Source organism: Notechis scutatus, chromosome 1 (assembly GCF_049901735.1).
Source record: "Notechis scutatus isolate UNSWTSFEM ecotype Mainland chromosome 1, rNotScu1.2, whole genome shotgun sequence".
NCBI lineage: Eukaryota > Metazoa > Chordata > Lepidosauria > Squamata > Elapidae > Notechis > Notechis scutatus.
In genome coordinates this window covers 242,897,982-242,917,461 of record NC_142009.1, presented here as the reverse complement: position 1 = coordinate 242,917,461, position 19,480 = coordinate 242,897,982, and the positions used below count along the sequence as shown (strand labels likewise).

The 19,480-nt window shown below is 36.3% G+C and overlaps 1 protein-coding gene across 1 annotated transcript in view; it reads right to left on the bottom strand.

Moving 5' to 3' along the window:
- The window catches only part of ABCC8 (ATP binding cassette subfamily C member 8), a 71,031-nt gene that overhangs the window by 38,600 nt on the left and 12,951 nt on the right, over positions 1–19,480 (bottom strand). The window contains exons 6-11 of the mRNA XM_026668318.2: positions 18,531–18,716; positions 10,599–10,763; positions 6,620–6,775; positions 6,176–6,310; positions 5,826–5,988; positions 705–745 (exon numbers count right to left, since the gene is read on the bottom strand). Of these exons, the coding sequence (XP_026524103.2) occupies positions 705–745; positions 5,826–5,988; positions 6,176–6,310; positions 6,620–6,775; positions 10,599–10,763; positions 18,531–18,716 (846 nt within the window). The remainder of the gene's footprint in view (positions 1–704; positions 746–5,825; positions 5,989–6,175; positions 6,311–6,619; positions 6,776–10,598; positions 10,764–18,530; positions 18,717–19,480) is intronic.

The window sequence follows — 19,480 nt, the reverse complement described above, 5'->3', positions numbered from 1 at the left end:
CTTATTATTAGTTGCCCAGAACAATTTGCAATAGGTGCCATACAGATTAAGTAAATAAATAAAAGAAATCAAAGAAGCTTCTCTGAATGTAGAGTAAAGTCTATGAATTGTGACTTGAAATGTGCCTGAATTTGCCCCATCAAAGACAATAAATTGTATTTTATTACTGGATTAATTCCAAAAGAAAGTTCTACCCAAAGGAAGATGGCAATGAGAATGAGCTGAAATCTGTCCTATATGTAGCAGACAGAATCAGTTACTGTTAAGAGATTGAAGAAACTTACTGAACGATATGATTTGCCATAGCTTTTGAAACAATATAAAGTAGTTGCTACTCTTTTTTTACCCATCCATCACTCTGCCAGCCAATGAATCGTGCAACGGGAAAGGCCAGTGTGGTTTACACTGACCTTTTTAATTTCTATTTCATCTTTTACTGCAGTCCTTAGTATCATCGTTCATGTTGTTCCTGTATTTCTTATCTCTCTGCAAAGCTTTTTTTCTAGTAGCTATTGGGAAGAGCAATTGCTGAAATTTAGTGTCTTCTTTCCTTCCTATAGCATGAACAAACTTTATGGACCCAGATCTCCTCATAATAATTTAAAATCAGCAAAAGAAGAATCAACACATTCATTACTAAAAAGGCATCTTTCTCTATTTAAAAAAAAATAAAGTTGCATTTTAATATAAATGTTTATACTTACTATAAGAACAGCTGCAATTGGTATTGCTGCATTCATGAAAACTGTAGGGAAAATGTTTTTTTCTTACTACATTTACATACATTTGTATCTAAATCTCTTTCATTCTCATGCATTTCATTTACTTTCGAAGAGTAATAACTGCTATAACAAAGTGCAGCGTAAGAAAAAATATGCCAATAATTACAGACATTCCACCCGATATAAATGATGCTTAGCTTAACAAAGTATGCATTTGCAACTCCAGCAGTGCCTTTTTCTTTTAGATAGTTTGTTTTTTTTAGTCAAGTAGAATAGCTACAATACATTGATATTGCATTGTATTACTCAAAGAAAGACACATTGTGATGTCCAAGCAGATTTCTTTATTGATCCTCACCTACAGACAAAATCTTGCCAAATTAAAGCAAACTATCACCCTGGTAAAGCATATAGCCTGAAAACTCTTATGGAGAAGCCATTTTTATTCTCTTTATCTCACACAAACCATGTGAATCGAGTTTTCTCTTACTCCTCTGAAATGCATTCCCTCCTTCCTGGAAATCCAGACTATATTCATCACAGTTCTGATAGTGCTTCTGTACCATGAACGATAGCAATAAAACAATGACTAGCAATTTCCAGGGATTTTCTGGGTAGATTTGATGTACTGTACTGGTTTCTTCTCTATGTCTAGGGAATGGGTCTTCTTTCCAGCTGACCATTAAAATATAAATTATCTATTCTGGTAGAGTAATCATCATGGTTTATTACTTAAGTTGCCAAAATTTCTTCCTAATTTGAACAAGTCATAACTGTCAAATTGTTCAATTTATTTCAGAAATAGGATACTCTTATATTATTTTCAGCTTCCTGGTTCACACTGCAATCTTATTGCAGCAGCTAAACAGGAAATATTTCAAATATTTCAAAATCTAATAAAATAAGCTACAGATAAGCCTTCTGGGCTTAATTAAACATAAATTTGGAGGGAAGACAAAGAATTTTCATTATAAAATACATGTTTTAAGGCAAAAAACTTGAGATTCATTTCTTGGCATCTATAAGTCAAGTTGATTTCTCCCCTGAGTTCTGGAAGATGGCTACAGTATCAGCAATACATAATAACTACATGGATTAATGTGCTATTTCATTTCAGAAAGTTTAATATATATGCTGTAGAGATGGGCGCCAATCTTTGTAATTTTGTAGGGTGTCCATAAGCCTGTAAAAAGTACAAGATTCTTCAACAGGGTTCATATGTTGTGCTAAACTATAGTTTGCTTAACAATGGTTTGTTCAATAAAGTGAATTATCTGGCTTTACATATGGAAAGTCATAAAGAACTGTTCCTTAATTAATATATGGATCTCTCTTCTCTCTCTCCCTATCTCCCTCCCTCCCTTCCGCGGGAACTTTTTTCTAACATAAATGCAAATACAAAGACTCTGGTGGTATAGTGGTTACAATGCATATTGCAGGCAAACTCTGCCCACAGCCTGGAGTTCAATCCTAATGAGCCTTCCATCCTTCCAAGGTTGGTAAAATGAAGACCCAGATTGTTGGGGGCTATATGTTGACATTGTAAACTGCAAAGACAGTGTTGCAAAGCATATGGGGAGGTATATATAAATCTAAGTGCTATTGCTATTTACATTAAGCCCAGAGCTGGAAGGTTAAATGTCCCACATCCTGTATACCAACGACAATTCATTATCTCTATTAATACATTAAATATACATTGAGAGTTATTTGGATTTATAATTCTAACATTTAAAACAATTCATTATCATAGGCTATTTTCAAATTTAATTTCTGGCTGGCTTCCTACATCATGTTAAGCCATAAAGTTTGTTTGGTTTCTATACATTTTCTTTTATGTCTTATGACTTAGGATAGTGGTCTCAAGATCTCAATTTATGGGTTCCCTTTTCTTCAAATTTCTCCCACTAGCCAAAAGCCAGCTCTTAGGATGGATCTGGTGGCAGGTAAACTGAATGAACTACCACAGGTTAGTGAAAAAGAATCATGATTTGTCTGACTAAGTAGATGTACAGATCTGAGCTATAAAAACCAGGACAATCATTAGATGGCACCAGAAAGACTATTGTGTATTATTTGTTGTCACCTAGAACAGGGATCCCCAACCTTTTCAACGCCGCGGCCCGGTTCCGGCATCAGCTGGGCGCCGCGGCCCGGTACCGGCGTCAACTGGGCGCCGCCATCTTTTATGAAGAAAAGCGCTGGTGGCGTCACGGGCGCTTTGTCAAAGATGGCGGCGAGCGCTCGGTGAGCTTTTTCGGGTAGAAATGGCTTTCTACCCGGAAAAACTCACCGAAGCGCTTGGCGCCGCCATCTTTTGACGAAAATGCTTCCGGTGAGCTTTCTACCCGGAAAAGCTCACCGGAAGCGCTTTTAAAAAGATGGCGGCGCCCAGCAACCAGTGGCCCGATAAGGCTTGTTCCGCGACCCGGTACAGGTCCGTGGACCGGCGGTTGGGGACCCCTGACCTAGAAGTTGTTGAGACTTTTGCATTCCACATTTGTTTAATCATAGATAACGAAACAAGAGATGATGGATGGAAGGATGGGTGGGTGAATATCCCTTCCTCATTTCCCATAGTGATCTCTTATGAAAGCCTATTCTAAATACAAAAATGTGTTCATGGTAATTCACAAACATCTGGAGGGAAGCAAGTGGGTGAATTCTGTTCTGAAGTAATGTTCTTCAAGCAGATTAATTTTAAAAGGAAAACATCAAGACTGTTTATTCCCTAGAGAAAAGAAAATGAGTTAAAGTACTTATGATAATAAGCATTGCCAATATGCCATCTGTTTTGTGCATTTGGTTGCTTATTATCATAGGTCAGTGTAGCACCATCTCAAAAGACTTATTTCATGATGAACATTTAGCATGATAAATAAGATCTCATAGGAGCTAAGGAAAACATAAGCAGCTTTCTAGTGCTAAAGGGTAAAGTTAATGTCTTAAGTACAGCCAAATTTGAAAAATTTCCCAGGGCCTTTTTCCTTGCCCCTGCTTATTGTTTTCAGCTGCTTAAAAACAGATTTGGGTGACATACTATTTATCCTTTTGGAGATAATTAGTGAAGAACTCCTATTTGATATCAAATGTTTCACTTATAATCATTTCTAATCATTTCAATCCACTGCATTTATTTACAGATGTCACAGTAGTCATCTTTCTTACTATGAGACACTTAAAATGCTGCACTGGTGTTAATTGCATAGTTACAATTAATATTGTTGTAAAACTACTGTTTATTACAGTTTAGAGACCAATTCTATATCCAGGAGTTCAATAAAATGGAAGTTAATTCTTGATAAATAAGCCGATAAAATCAGTATTACTATTTAACACAGCATTCCAGAAAATTTAACTATTGGCTCTCACAAGCCTGAGCAGGCCATTTGTTATTTTATAATAAATTCCCTTTTTACAGTGAAATTATTACTATATTAAAGATTAAGATTACAATAATACTGCAACCTTTCTACGTACTTCCTTTTGGGTTTTTTTATTGCTCAATTCACTATTCATATTTATTTATTTTATTTTATTTGTCAAGTGATTATAAGATAACAGGTATAAGTATAAACATAGTTATGAATACATGAAATGGATACATATAAGAAAAATAAAAAGAAACAATAGGACAGGGACGGTAGGCACGTTGTTGCGCTTATGCACGCCCCCTCAAAAAACTGTTGAACAGTAGTAGTCATTAGGTCTGATTTATAGGAAAGTAAATTTCATGGAGAAATGGTCTCCTTTCTATATCTACATTTTTATGTCTGACATATATAATATATTATTTACTGTATCAGGGAGAAAAAAATCAATTATAGGCAGCTAAATTGCTCCTCAGAGGATAATTTGGCATTGCAAGTCAATTACTTCTTTATGCATTATTAAATGTTTGGTTCTTAGTTTTCACATTTGTCAAAAATCTAAAATTATTTCAGTCTTGGCTTCATTAACTTAAGTGGAATCAAAAGAGCAAAACTACTGTAAAAGTTTTATAACTACAAACAATTCTTGTCTGTTTATAATCTTTAAATATGGCGAGAAGCACAACAATTCGATCCTGAGCTGCACATATTCTCTACTATTGGTATAAAACAGCTGTCTGCAATGAGAATCCCAATTCAGATGTAAAATTGATTAAATATGCTATGGGCCTAAAAGCTAGAAGTATTCCTAATGGGAAAATAAGGGAAATCCGTCATTTCATGACACAGGACTGGTAATTATAGCCACTTTATTCTTATCTTAGGATAGCCATTAGCTTGTTATGCAAAAGAACATCCACGTATCTACAATTATACGTTTGATTATTCTGTTTTGACCACAGATATGAAGATGTTACACCATATTGGAGTTTGTTTTAGTTGGATTTAGAATGCTGTGTAAATTGAAGTTTTTAAATCATGATTTTCATATAAACCAGTCAATTTGAAACGAGTAGAGTAGTTTAGCAAGATCTGTGAACCAACTATTTATTGGAGCTACAGCTTACTGCTTTACTTTTACTTCATGCAAGCATTTTAACTAATATTGATCTAACTGCTTGAAAAGCATTTAATTAAATCTTCAAGACTATTGAGAGGATTTGCAAAATGGATCTTTATCTCAATATTAAGGTGTAGCACAAATACATTTCTAACATCAAAAAGATAAACTCAAGTAAAACTCAAAAGACTGTGAAATCTTTTTCATAATTTTTTTTTGAAGAAATAATGCTTCTGTAATGGGATCTACTCTCTTTTCCTTTTACCTTCAAGAAAATTCACCCAGTCCATTGGACTGAATTTTTGAGCATTCATAGAGAAATCCAGGTGGAAGGGAATAAATGATTTAATGATGAACTAGCAGGAGAAATTCATTCTATTGGCTGTTGTTTTTTTTTTGAACAAAGCCGAATGCCATACATGTAAGTACCATGAAAACTTAAGAAAACAAATATATATATATATATATATATATATATATATATATATATATATACACACACACACACATCCATATCCATATGGAACTGTGCAGTAAACTATCTGGAAACTTATTTACATTTATGCAAACATTTAAACTGACTTTAGGGACAAAAAGAAGTGAATTACTTACTTGATATAGAGGTATAAAGAGCAAAAGACTTAAGACTTGTCATTTCCTTTTGCCGAGTTTCTTCCACACTACTATGAAAAATGTGTTCCCAGGCATAGAGCTTAAGTAGCTTTATGCCTCGAAGCATTTCATTTGTTTTCTTCAGTCTCTCATTGGAATATTCCTGGACCATTGGCATAAAAAATAATTTTGGATTATACTGAGATCATAATTTTTATTTAAATACTTCTTCCCCTCTTATTTATTTATAATATTTCTATTCCACTGTGATCAAAAGAGATTCTTGGTGGTGATTACAAATTTATAGTCTGAAATTGTGAAATTGGATAGGTATACTTAGCAGAACTTACCAATGTGCTTCTTTGAGCTTGTGAAAGTTTTGTGGCTACAAAGTATTGGACAGGGGCCAGCACTATGATTACAGCTGCTCCAATTAAGGCACTGATTCCAAGCAAGTAGTAGAGCAGAACAATTCCAACAATAATCTGCAATGATGGAAAGAGAAGGGACATTGATTTGGGTAATCGATACAATTCTAAAATTGGATGGTAAGGGCACTTAGGAAAAAGGGAGGAGTCTAGACATATCATCAATTGTTATTTTTGGAAGAGATGTCTTCCAAAAAAAGGAAGGTATATTTCACCTCAGGATAACTACAAAATTAGAGAAAAAAGCTAGGAAGATTCAAGTAACTTAGATCTCATGATTCCATGGGAGAGTAACAGGTAAACAATCTACATTGATCTCTGTTCCCAATGGGCTAATGTTAATTAATAATCCATTCATTTTCTTACCTGTACAGGCATAGCCCAGAGATTAGGACAGAGGAAGAAGAACCACATTAGCTGGTTTGTGTCTATTGCAACCAGGTTACAGATCTGACCTGAAGTCATTTCCCCCATGGACATGTTGGAGGTTGATAGTCTCATGATCTTATTATAAATTTTTGTCTAGAATGAAAATGTTTGGTTTCAATTGAAAGAGAAAAAGCAAAGTTCCATATTAATAATATCTTGTTCTATATTGATAACATTTATAACTAATCATGATGGTAGCAAAACATTATCATTAAAAGAATATTGAGAATGCTGAAATTACATACTAGCATCAGGACATCTAATACAAATATATATATTGCAGCATTTTTATATAATTAAGCTTATCTCATGCTACGAGAGTATCTATGGAGATTCTAGTCATCCAGGCCATTATTGTCCAAAAGGTACTTTTTTTTCAAGAGACAACTGGACTTTCTTTGTTTTTCCTTGAAGACATTTCACTTCTCATACAAGAAGCTTCTTCAGAAAAACAAAGAAAGTCCACTTGCCTCTTGAAAGAGCACCTTTGGGTCATGCTCTGAGACTTACATAATAGTAGTACTGAATGAGTAAAATTCCAACAGATTGTGAAATTCATTGATTAGAAATTATTGTTTTATATCCTAGATGCAAGGATGTAAAATGTAGATACTAATAGCTTAACAGTAACATTATCATGGAGATTACAGGATATACTTTTTCCATAGTTCTTGCTGCATTAATCTGATTTTATAAATAGAAGGAAGCTCTCTGATTATTAGTAGATATTTTAGAAATTCAGACTGAAAAACTTGAGTTGATTTTAGTTTAAAAAGTTGTTAATATGCTATAAATTAATTTTTTGGAATATGTTTTAGAAAAAAAGTTTTTCCCCTCTGTTTTTCTTAAATGGTACACATATCCACACGCTTATATGGAGTTTGGTACTTTTATTCCTCAGCCAGAGTTATTATAAATATTATTTCTTCATTTATTATAAGGTACCAGATAATTCAGTAAGAGTACCATTTTTCTCTTCTAATATTTAATTTGCTAGTGGAAACATTGCCCTGTGCTATTAAGCAATCAAAGAAAGTTTGCATGCCGAGTGGCTGATGTTGAATATAAGTTGATATGGAATATGGATTATATTCTAAGTATTACTGATAATTTTCAAGATTCATATCTTAACTTGTGAACATTTTACAACAATGTAGTAATATATAATAATGTAATATAATAGCTTATCCAGTTACATTTGAATCATTTCCAATTAGATCAGGGGTGGGCAAACTACGGCCCGCGGGCCACATCCGGCCCATTGGTCTGTCCAATCCGGCCCGCCCCTGAAAAAAAATAGCTGGGCGTGGCGTATTGCCCTGCGCTGCGTGGCCCCCAAAGCTGCAAAACAGTGCGGAGAGCTCTCGGGGTAGGAAAGAAAAGAAGAACTTTGCAAAGGCCTTGGCTGGAAGTTCGAAATCACCTTCGAGTGCGACCTCTCCGAAGTTGAGTCCCCACCGATCCCCTTTTTTTCCGGGGCTTCCAGGCTTAAACTTTGCAAAGGCAAAGTTTGCAGGCGGGAGCGCCTTCCGGCCGAGGAGCGGAAGAGTTCCGCCCGGCGGGCGGGGCGGAGCAGGCTGCTTGAGCCACCTAAAGCTAGGCCGCTGCTGGTGGAGCCTTGCCCTGCCTTGGTGCCCCGTTTCCGGCTCGGCGGTCCTGCTCAGGCGGCACTTTAAAAGCCTGCTCCCAGCACCCGAACAACTTCCCAGCAATTTGCGGCTTCCTTTTTCCTCGCGGGCGCTCGCGCCTGGCCCTGAGCCACGTGGCAGAGGGGAAACCCAGAGCACCGCTGGGTCGCCTCCTCCAAGCAGCCCGCCCGCCCGCCGGGCAGAACCCTTCCCGCTCCTCGGCGGGAAGACGCTCCCGCCTGCAAACTTTGCCTGTGCAAAGTTTAAGCCTGGAAGCCCCGAAACCCGAGCAACTTCCCAGCAACTTTCGGCTTCCTTTTAACTCGTCGGGCACTCGCGCCTGGCCCCAAGCCGCGGGAGGAAGCCGAGCACGCCGGGTCGCCCTCCAAGCCCGGCCCGCCCACCCACCGGGCGGAACCCTTCCTGCCTCGCGGAAGACGCCTCGCCTGCAAACTTTGCCTGCAAGTTTAACCCTGAAGCCCTGGAACCCGAGCAACTTCCCAGCAACTCGGCTTCCTTAACTGGGCGCCGCGCCGCCCGAGCCAGGGGGGGAAGCGAGCACGCCGGTCGCCTCCAAGCAGCCCACCCATTCCTGCCTCGGCGGGAAGAGCCGCCTGCAACTTTGCTGCAAAGTTTAACCCGAAGCCCTGGAAACAGTTCCCAGCTCGGCTTCCTTTAACTCACGGCAGCAGCAATTGGACGAGCAGTTCCGCCAGCAACAGGCAGCCGCCCGGCTCCGCTCAGGTGTCCGGCTGGGGCTGTCAGGAGTTGCTACCGCCGGCGCAGCTCCACGCGGCTCCAGTCCTGCATTGCCTTGGGAACCAGGAGCCGCTGAGCCTGAGCCTCCGGTGCCGCTGCTGCAGTTGCAAAGCACCGCCGCGGCTCTTCCTTTTTGCCTTTCCCTTCCCGAGGCAACGCGGGACTGGAGCCGCGGGAGCCGCGCCGGCGGTAGCAACTCCTGACTCAGGGGCCTCCGAGGGAGGGGAAGGAGGAGAAGAGGGGGGGAAAAGGGGGGGGCAATTCCCCAAAAATCTTGTGCTGACCCGGCCCATCTGTCAAATTTTAAAAGTCAATGCGGCCCCCGAGCCAAAAAGTTTGCCCACCCCTGAATTAGATCATAGAAACCCATAGTAATTTGAAAATAATGAGATCTATTGTCCAAATCTTTTTTAAAAAGATTGGAGTACGTATTCCCAGTAAGATATTTTTGTAAATAAATATTTCAAGTTAAATAGGACTTGAATTTTGATAGAAATAGATGGCTAAAAAATCCTACAGGCGTATGAGGAGAAATATGTGAATATCACTCCTAGACCATTGGAAGTATTTTGCCATTATGTTCTAGGTAGGACTGAGATAAAGTGATTGGCCCAAGGTCACTCAGCTGGCTTTACGCCTAAAGAGGGACTAACTTACAGCCTTGTGGTTTCTAGTCTGGTGGCTTAGCCACTACACCAAAACGACTTTCAATTTGATGGTTATTTTTGGCAATTAATTATTGCTTTTTCTGGTGTCACAGGTTCAATTTGCTTCATTTTTTCTTGTTTCTTTTTCATTCTTAATATAGAAACCCAAGCCATGATCTATTTGTGCTGAAATCAGATGAGCTATTAATTTCAGGAGCCATGCAGGACAGCTACAGCTTATATAATGAAAGGCAAGGATATGAAAGTTTGTCACAGTAAAAAGAGATTGTGGAGTGAAATCCTGGTCTTTCTAGGGGAATGTGCATTTTAAAAAAGCAAATGGTTGGATATAAACATGACTTTCAAAATATTCTAGATGATGGATGTGTACAGTCAGTAAAACAAGAGAAAGTATAAAGAGGATGATCTCCCACGTTTCCTTAAGAGCACCTGTAAACTTGCACATTTTTAATGTCATCACAGTAAAATGCATTTTAATGACATTTAGTATTTGAGTACCAAATACTTGACATTAAATACTTTGAGTATTCAAGATGAAAATCAAGAAATGAATTAAGGCATCAGCCTTTTCTTTGATATATATTGTCACCTTCACTGGCAATTGTCATCTTCACTGACAGTCCCTTTTCTAATTCTGTTCTTTTTATTTTGAAGATATTTGAGGAAGCTCTTTTACTTATTCTCCTGATCCCACATTAATCTTAGCTCAATCTGAGCTTTAGCATTCCTGGTGCTACCTATACAAATACATACCACCTCTGCAAAGTTATACTAGCCTTTATTAATCAAATGCTTTTTCCATTAAATTAGCTGTAACATAGGAACCTGTCACAGCATGAACCTGTAGGATATTTGAAATACCTGTATTGCTCCTCTTAGGTTAATTCCTGTTTCAATGGCCACATAATATGATGCCTGGAGAAAAGTTCTTTGCAATAGAAGTGCAAAAAAAAGGAGAACCGATAACACATAAGCATTAGCCAAGAATTCTTGAGAAGAGATGAAAAAAACACCCATTATTTTAGTCTGTAGAAAAACAAACAAAATAAAAGGCTATTAAAAAACTGTTCTGCTTTTAAAGAATTCCTATAAATGCAATAGAACACAAATGCAAAATGGAAACTGCAGAATACTGGAATATATTTTAGCAAGCTATAGAACAATTGCTGAAATTACTTATAAAATGTAAATGAAAAAAATGGTAAATATATAATCTAATTTTGATTTACATTACAATGCCAGATCCTCTATAAAATAATTTCATGGTTTAAAATAACATTCATTGTATTTCCCATATTGAAATCAGCCTTATTTCTGTCAAAAAAAACAACAAACCCATGGATTATTTCTAGTTTCTTTTTTTTTATTTTAATAAATTTATTTATTCAATGTTATGAAATTAAAAACATATGTTTACATTTTACAGCGTTGTTTAATCAGTAGATACACTTGTACTTTTCTTCTGATAGCGTGTTATACATTGTTATAATAACTCCTTTGTCATTTTAAACTCTCTATATGCATACATATAGTTTATTTACATTTATTTACATGTCACCCTTATTTTTCCAAAACGTTGCCAGGTCATAAGTTATCACCTTTTCTTTATCCAGTCGTACCAGATATCCCATGTTTTGTAATATTCACTGTCTTGGTTATCTTTTAACAACTTAGGTAGTCTATCCATCTTGGCACATTCATATACCTTATTGATTATCATATTTTCTGAAAGGGTCATAGCCAATTTCCAATTTTGAGCAAAACTTATTCTAGCTGCTGTTATAATATGAAGAATTAAATATTGGTGCTTCCTATTCATATTTGGTTCTAACATGCCTAATAAAAAAATTTCCAGTTTGAATTTTACTCTCTGTTTTGTTATTTCCTCTATCCATATTCTAATTTTTTGCCAATATTTTCGTGCATGGGGGCATGTCCACCACATGTGGAAATATGTTCCCTGATTATAATTACATTTCCAATACTTATTTCTATTTTCTAAAGCATAGTACTTCATTTTATTCAGATATGTAAGCCATCAGAAAAAGAACAAAGTGATAAAATAAGGTCAGCTTTTAAATATATATTCTCAAGCTTTAAACCATGGGTTTTGAATCAGGGCAGACAATGAATGTGATTCTTCAGATGCAGAAACTTATTCAGAAAACAAACAAAGATACATTTAAAAAATCTCCCCTTGATCTATTTATGAAAGTTTTCCTAAGTACATTTTGCAACTAGCACATGCTGGAGATTCAAAACAATTGTGTGTCATCTTTTTGAACATATTATTTTCTATGATATGCTACATGATCATTTTAGTAATATTGGGCATGTTTCTGAAAATGCCATTTTGCTATTTTCAGAATTATGCTGGCAATTATAACCTATAGTGCTCCGAAGTGCTTCATTTTGCATATAAGATTATCACTTGTCTGTTCTCAATACTAAAAAAATCAAAGTTAAAAGCGAAGAGGTAATAGTAATGATTAAAATTTGGCATCTGAAGTTTGCTTGTCCACAATAATTCAAGTGCCCTTGGGTGAGGTTAAAGAGATTGTATGTATCTGGTGTTAGTTTTGTATTAGAATTGTAGGTCAAGAATAACCTTGACTGGAAGCAAAAGCATCAGGACAATTTCATTCAGCTGACTCTTCAGGAATGTATTTGAGAAGCAGAAAGATGAAATGGAAGGAAGTTCTTAAGAGTCAGTAAAGTGTTGAACTGGGCTATTTAAAATGGAATCTAAGGCATTTGTGCCTATCTTACCAATATCAGCTGTCCTTTTTGAGTAGATATAAGTTAATTAGGTACTTTGAATATCTTATACTGTCTTTTCACTCTGTTTTAAAACTTAAAAAAAGAGGAAATCCTCTTCCTCCCTGACTGTTTTGTCTTTAGATGAAGAGAGAGATTTTCTGAGGCTCCCGAGGCCCTGTGAGAGCAAAGCCCTCCTGTGTCACTTCTAGAGTATCTCCAGAAGAGAGTCCAAAGAAAAGGAGAGTCCAGAGAGAAGGACAGGAGCAGTGGTGGGATTCAATTTTTTTTACTACCGGTTCTGTGGGCATGGCTTGGTGGGCATGGCTTGGTGGGCGTGGAAGGGGAAGGATACTGCAAAATCCCCATTCCCTCCCCATCTCACTAACCTGCTTTCCAGCTCCATTCTCCTGTGCAGGGCAACCAAAGAAGACCCAGCCAATCAGCTGGGACTCAGGAGGCTCAGAATAGATGGGGGCAGGGCCAGTCAGAGTTGGTATTTGCCGGTTCTCCAAACAACTCAAAATTTCCGCTACCAGTTCTCCAGAACTGGTCAGAACCTGCTGAATACCACCTCTGGTCTGGAAAGGTCTCTCTTGTCCAGGGTGTGTGTGTATCACATACAAACTAAATCAAGGTGCACATTTTTAGAATCTTTGACATGACAAGTTTAAAATGTTCAGCAGCACTAGCTTTATTTTGTTATGTTTTAATTTCCTTTGGGCAGATTCTGGAGAAGGTAGGAAGCTCTAGGAAATGCAATTCATAGTGACCACTTCTGTTGGACAGAGGTTTGAATGAACTCAACTCATTAATAGTACAATTTATTATTTATAATATTGTCAGTTGTTTTCCAATGTTTGCAAGAGTTACGGGTGCTCCATCACTGGAGAGAAGAGATTATATAGCCATTTGTCCAGAATGGTTTTGGGTCTCCTGCTTGAACAGGGGGTTGGACTAAAAGACCTCCAAGGTCCTTTCCAGTTCTATTTATACTGTTACTTTTACTGTCATAATTTGGGCTTCTCTTTAAACATACTTTTGTCTTTACCATATAAAAAACTAGCCTATTAGAATTCCTGGACAACTTCTAAACAAATAGCCCATAGTACTGCATGTGAAATAGGAGGTCATTTTTGTATTTTATGACTTTTTGAGGTGTTAAGAATGGGTTTATATATAACTGTTAGGAATAACATGGTTACCTAACATAGTTTGGGTAAAATAATATATATAGACTATGATAGTGAGTTTAAGTGTGTGTCACTTTAACTGCAAAGCATGTAATTTTGGGTGCGGCTGTAAAATCGCCATAAGAGGGAGCAAGAGAACTTGATTGATTGCTAGCTTACTGGATTGCTTGCTAACGATGATGGATTGATGGTGTTCTCTGCTGTTGCTGAAAGAAGAAAAGAGGTTTGACTTCTTCATATCTCTACTGCGAAGAGATATATTACTGGACTGATATTTGTAAGTTTACTGACCTCTTTTTCGACACTGGACTTTGCAACTGATTAATCCCCGGACGGACTGAATTAGTGTATGATATATGGACTGTTTGACTATGCTAAAAACTATTACTGGAATAAACTATTTAACTAGCACAGTGTATCTGTTTTACTGAGTGTAAGCTACAAAAACGTTTGTCTCACATATTTATTTGCCTGCCTGCCTGACTGCCGTGCAGATTCTGCTAGGGTGTATATCCCTAACAATAACTTCTCATTTTTGTAGATTTTATTTATTCTATCAGTCTTTAACAAATGTTTATTGCTGCAATTTTTCAGTGTATCACTGTTTTATTGCCCTTGTAGTACTGGAATTTAGTCGAAAGAATAAAACATTTACTTCAAAAAACAAAACAAAAACTAGTTAAATTAGAATTCTCCTACTTAAAACAAATGTGGGCAAGAAGCTGGAGCTGGGATAGAATTCAAAAGCATTGCAAGTTTATTCGGACTTCCGGTTTGTCGGCTTCGCGAGCGGCAGGAATTCGCGAAGCTGCGCGATCCCTGCTGCATTAGCCGCTTTTGGTGCTCCGATCCGGACGGGTCTGGAGCTAGGCTGCCCTGCAGGGGCAGCTGAAGATATGGGGGATCCGGAGAGGGGTTTGGGGGTGTTGCAGACCCCCTCCCCGGCCAGCAGAACCCCCTTTTCCCAAGACGGTGCAGCGGCGGCCCGCAATGGCCGCCACAAAGAAGCTGGCAGCCGGGTAAGAATGCGCAGGAGGAAGTGGAGAAAGTTTTTGAAAAGAGAAAGTTTTTCTTGGCTCCCAGGACTCTAAGACATATTTAACAAAACTCCTGAAAATTATGACTTTCTGAATGATACCTTCTAGAAGAGGAAAAAAGCGGCAGTTTGGTGGTGCTGAAAGGAAAGTTTACTCTCCTTCCCGACGGAATTAATAAGTGGACATTCAGAAACCTGTTTTTTTCAGGTAAAACTAGCTTTATGGGATAAGTCGGAAGGGAGAGGACAAAAAATATATTCATCTGGTTTGATTTTGTTGGAGGAGATGCCTTAAGGATTTGAAGACAGAAATAGAACTCCAATAAGGCTTCAAAATACAGATTTGGACTTTCTTTTTTCTTTTGTCTGATACTACCCCTGGAAGAGAAAGGGAGAATTTTGTCTTGGCTTGGATTGATTGAGGATTGTGGATCTTGGGATTGTTTTACTTTTTTTTGAAATATCTTGGTTGGTGTAAGAAGAAAGAGGGAAAAAAGAAAAGAAAAGAAAAGATCTATAATGGCTTTTTCTTTTGAGGAACTGAGGGAAGAATATGAGCAAACAAAAGCAGCCGGTAAAGATGGTATGGAAAAAGCCTTCCTATTTTTAGAAATGGCGCTGGTTAACTATCAACAAACAATACAACAGATGGAGGCAGAAGAACAACATGAAGAAGAAGATGAAGACACCATATTTAATGAATTCCAAAATTTAACTAAGAAAGAAGGAAGGAAGAAAGCGAGGAAAATGAAGGACTTAAGATTTAAAAAAACATTTAAGAAAGAGAAAAATAAGATGCAAAATAAATATAATGATAGTAAACAAAAGAAAAAGGGAACACAACAGAGAAGGGATGCCAGCAAGGCAGAGGCTAGAAGAAGGGGGGTAGGAAGATTTGGTGGGGGAAGAAAGAAAGGGAAAGGCGGAGAAAAGCCACAAAGTTTTGAAATTAGATGGGAAAAGAGGAATTTTTTTAGGGACAAAGGGTAAAGTACAATTTCCTTAAAAAGATTTTGCAAGGTACATAAGATGGTATTGTAACATCTGTATTAGAAATAGAAAATTAGAATGGCTTAAGAGTTAATAAGAAATTAAAATGTTGAAATGTTTAACAATGATTGATTTTAAAATGTAATAAAATATTAAAGGAAAGGCAATGGGAATGTTATAAGATTTAATATTTAGATTTATTATTTAACTATGTATTTAATCATTTTGGATTTATCACTTTGTTTTTATTGTTATTAAAAGAAAAAAATTAGTAGATAGAATGTACCAAGCAGAATCAGATTGGGTATTAGGTGTTATTTTAAATGTTAATCTAATTAATTTAGGGGGAGGATAGAAAGGCATCATACTCTGATTAGTGATTTCAGGAGAAATTCTTCTTTTTTTTATAAGGAATGAGATAGAGGGATAATAAAGTATGGGCAAAAGATACAAATATAATGATTTAAATTAAGATGGATTAAATAAGATAGAATTATGAAGAGTGAAATGTGTGGAGAAGTTTATATAGAAGATATAGAATGGTAAACAAAATAGGTAATGATATGTAAGATGAGCATGAATATAATTGAAGCCCATATAGAGAGAGGTACCTGGGGCCAAGTTACTTTCCTAAAATATTTTTTATATGTTTGTTTGTTGTGTGTTTATGTTTTTGAGAGTATTAATAAAACCTTGTAGAAATACAGAATGAGAATAATGGTAATCAAGTCAGAAAGAAATAGATGAAATAATAATAGTGAAATTGAATAAGAGTAAAGAGAAGTAAAGAGAAATTGGATAAGAGGTATTTTTATGCTCATATGGAAATGGCTTAAAATAGAATTGTACTGTATAAAATAAGGTCTTATCTGACTTGTAAAACTTATAATGGAAAAAGGTTCAAATATGTAATGGTTGATGATGATTTGTTTGTCTTTGAAATTAATAAAATTTGCTTAAAAAAAAATTAAAAAAAAAAGCATTGCAAGTTTATTCATTTAACCTATACAAACAAATCTGATCTACTAATTATCAATCTGAATTGACACTAGGTAAGAGTCAATGAACTTCAAGAAGGGCTAGATTTAGGTTTCTTTCGATAGCATAGGGACACCAGCTTGATGATGTATTTGACTCCACCCTCAGGCTTTGCCCTGTCATCTCCTACACCAGGCTGTTTAAATGTATATCTTAATATATTTTTTACTAGATGATCTGCTCTCTTCACTTTATTCATACATCTAATTTTGGAAGCAAAGTATATGCAAAACAAGATCCATTATTAGTGCAAACTAGAATGAAAATAAATGATTAATGCTGCCTAAATTAATGCTGTGGTCGGGGCAGGGGGTGGGAATTGGGGGTGATTTTTTAAATTTCCTTTTTTCCAGATTTTGTTCTATTGCACTTTATTAATTTGATTCTTTTTGTTAGTTTTTATTTTTATTTTATTTCAAATATGGTTTTACATTCTGTAAGTCTTCTCCAGTCACCATAGGCGAATAGGCGGCAATATAAATTCAATCAATCAATCAATCAATCAATAAAAATAAATAAATAAATAAATATATTATGAAAGAAAACAGTATTATTAGCATGATATAAATTATAAAACAACATATGGTTGAATAATATAACATTGAAAATGTAAAGCATTATAAAAAAATAACTTTCAAAGTCATGAAAGCTTGATATTATTCTTTATAAGGCCATTCTTTGTGGGGTTTTTTAGAAAGGCTCCTCTATTAAATGGTGAAGTTAGCCACGGTACATCAATAATGCTTATATAAATGATAAAGCATTAAAAGGTTTTGTGTTACCACAAGAACCACTAAATCGTTCTATAAATCACAAAGGTGGTTACCTTTTAAATACGTTACATGAACTAAAGCAGTACCTCTCTATAATAAATTATATTATTTCTTTTTTCTTTCTAATCATTTTAATCTATAGTCCAAAATACTATTATTGTTTCCTCTAACTAAACTGAGTTGATGAAGAAAACTTGAAAATATATTGTTTTAAAAGCTACAATTATAGAAATTATTCTATTTCCACTCTATTATACAAATGCCAACCATTTACTACTGCATATTTGCAATCAGATTGATTATTTGTTTATGGAATCTTAAAGATAACAAACTCATTAATTAGGATTGTTCATTTCTTAACCCCAAAAGGTTTTTGTTTGAATTTGTATTTATACAAACTTTTTTGGGAGGCGGGTTAGCTGGAAATATAAAAACAAAGGATATTTATTTTTAGTATATTTTTATTTGAATATATATGCATATATATTTGCAATACCAGGTCCCTTAATGATTTTCCCAATATGATGGCCCTCAAGACTGCCATGGAAATGTTTTGTCACAACAGAATCTGTTTTTTTTTCTTAATTGCTGTGGGGAGAGAGCAAAAGAGTGAGAGCAAGAGCCACAATTATTTGGAAGATCTGCAGCTTCTTTGTAACAGGAAATTGATAATCCTGGGAATGGGAAAATATAACTGTTGGTATAAATACTGTATTTTATTTTTTGACAGCCTTTTGGTCATTTCTTGTGGCTTGGTGCCAGTTGGAATGGTGTCAAGGCCAAAACTGAGTGACTCATTCACTCACGCTCATTCACTCACGCACACAAAAAGGAAAAGGAATCAGTTACCCCAAGGCAAGAGTAAATTTGAAACGCCCACAGGCCCTCATATAATTAGGACAGAGGCTAAGAGTTCTACAACTTGAAGTTTAGAAAAAGTGACTTTAACAAGATTAGGACCAAGAAAAAGTTAGCAGACATTTAAAAAATGATTCAAAGGAAGTACCTGGGCATGCAAAGAGCTGTTTCCTTTCCTTACATGAACAATCCCAGAGATGCAAAGTGGACCAGCAAATCCAAGCAAATCTGCCAGAATACGGAAAGTGCTGCTTAGAGCCAAAGGCCTTCCAAAGCCATAGCAAAGGGCACACCAAATACTTCTGGATCCTTGTGGGTACGGAGTGTCTTTATCCTGTCCGATAATAATAAATATTGTTAAATTCAGGCAGTGGGTGACATTTTTAAAATGTCATGTTCTAGAATACACAACACATAAATAATTCTTTTATAAACCCTCACCTTTACTAGGAGGCATAATTGTTTTCTTTTCTTGGGCATAGAAGAATGGGTTAAAGAGTTAAAGTTACCCTCCCAAACCATGTCTTACCATTAAACTATAGATCTAGCTATGTCTAACAATTAACTCATAATTACTCTATTTTGTATTACTTGATGTTAGAAAAACATTTTTATAACAATAGCAATATCACTTAGTCTTAGCCCTCTCTTTGGGTTTACAATATCAGCATATTGCTCCCAATAATCTGAAACCTCAGTTTACTGACTCCGGAAAGATGGAAGGCTGAGTCAACTTTGAACCCGCCAGGATCAAACTTCTGGCTGTGGGCAGAGTCAGCTTGCAATATTGCATTCTAACCACTTTGCCAACGGGCACCTCTAAAATAGATTTAATTTACAGTAGATTCATTTTTATTTTAAATATTGACATACCTTCTACTCAATTGGCAACAAAGGATTCTATGAACTGCTTTTTTAAAAAAAATGTCATTCAAAGGTGTATAAAATGGCTTGTCTGTTTTAAAAAGACCTCCTCTTTATACTATTTGAAATATGTTTGTTTTATAGTCATACTGTCAATTCGTAAAGCATTCCTATGCCTGTTTTAGAGTTGCCATAAACAAGGGGCGAGGGGGGGGGGAGGAAATCTGAAGGAGT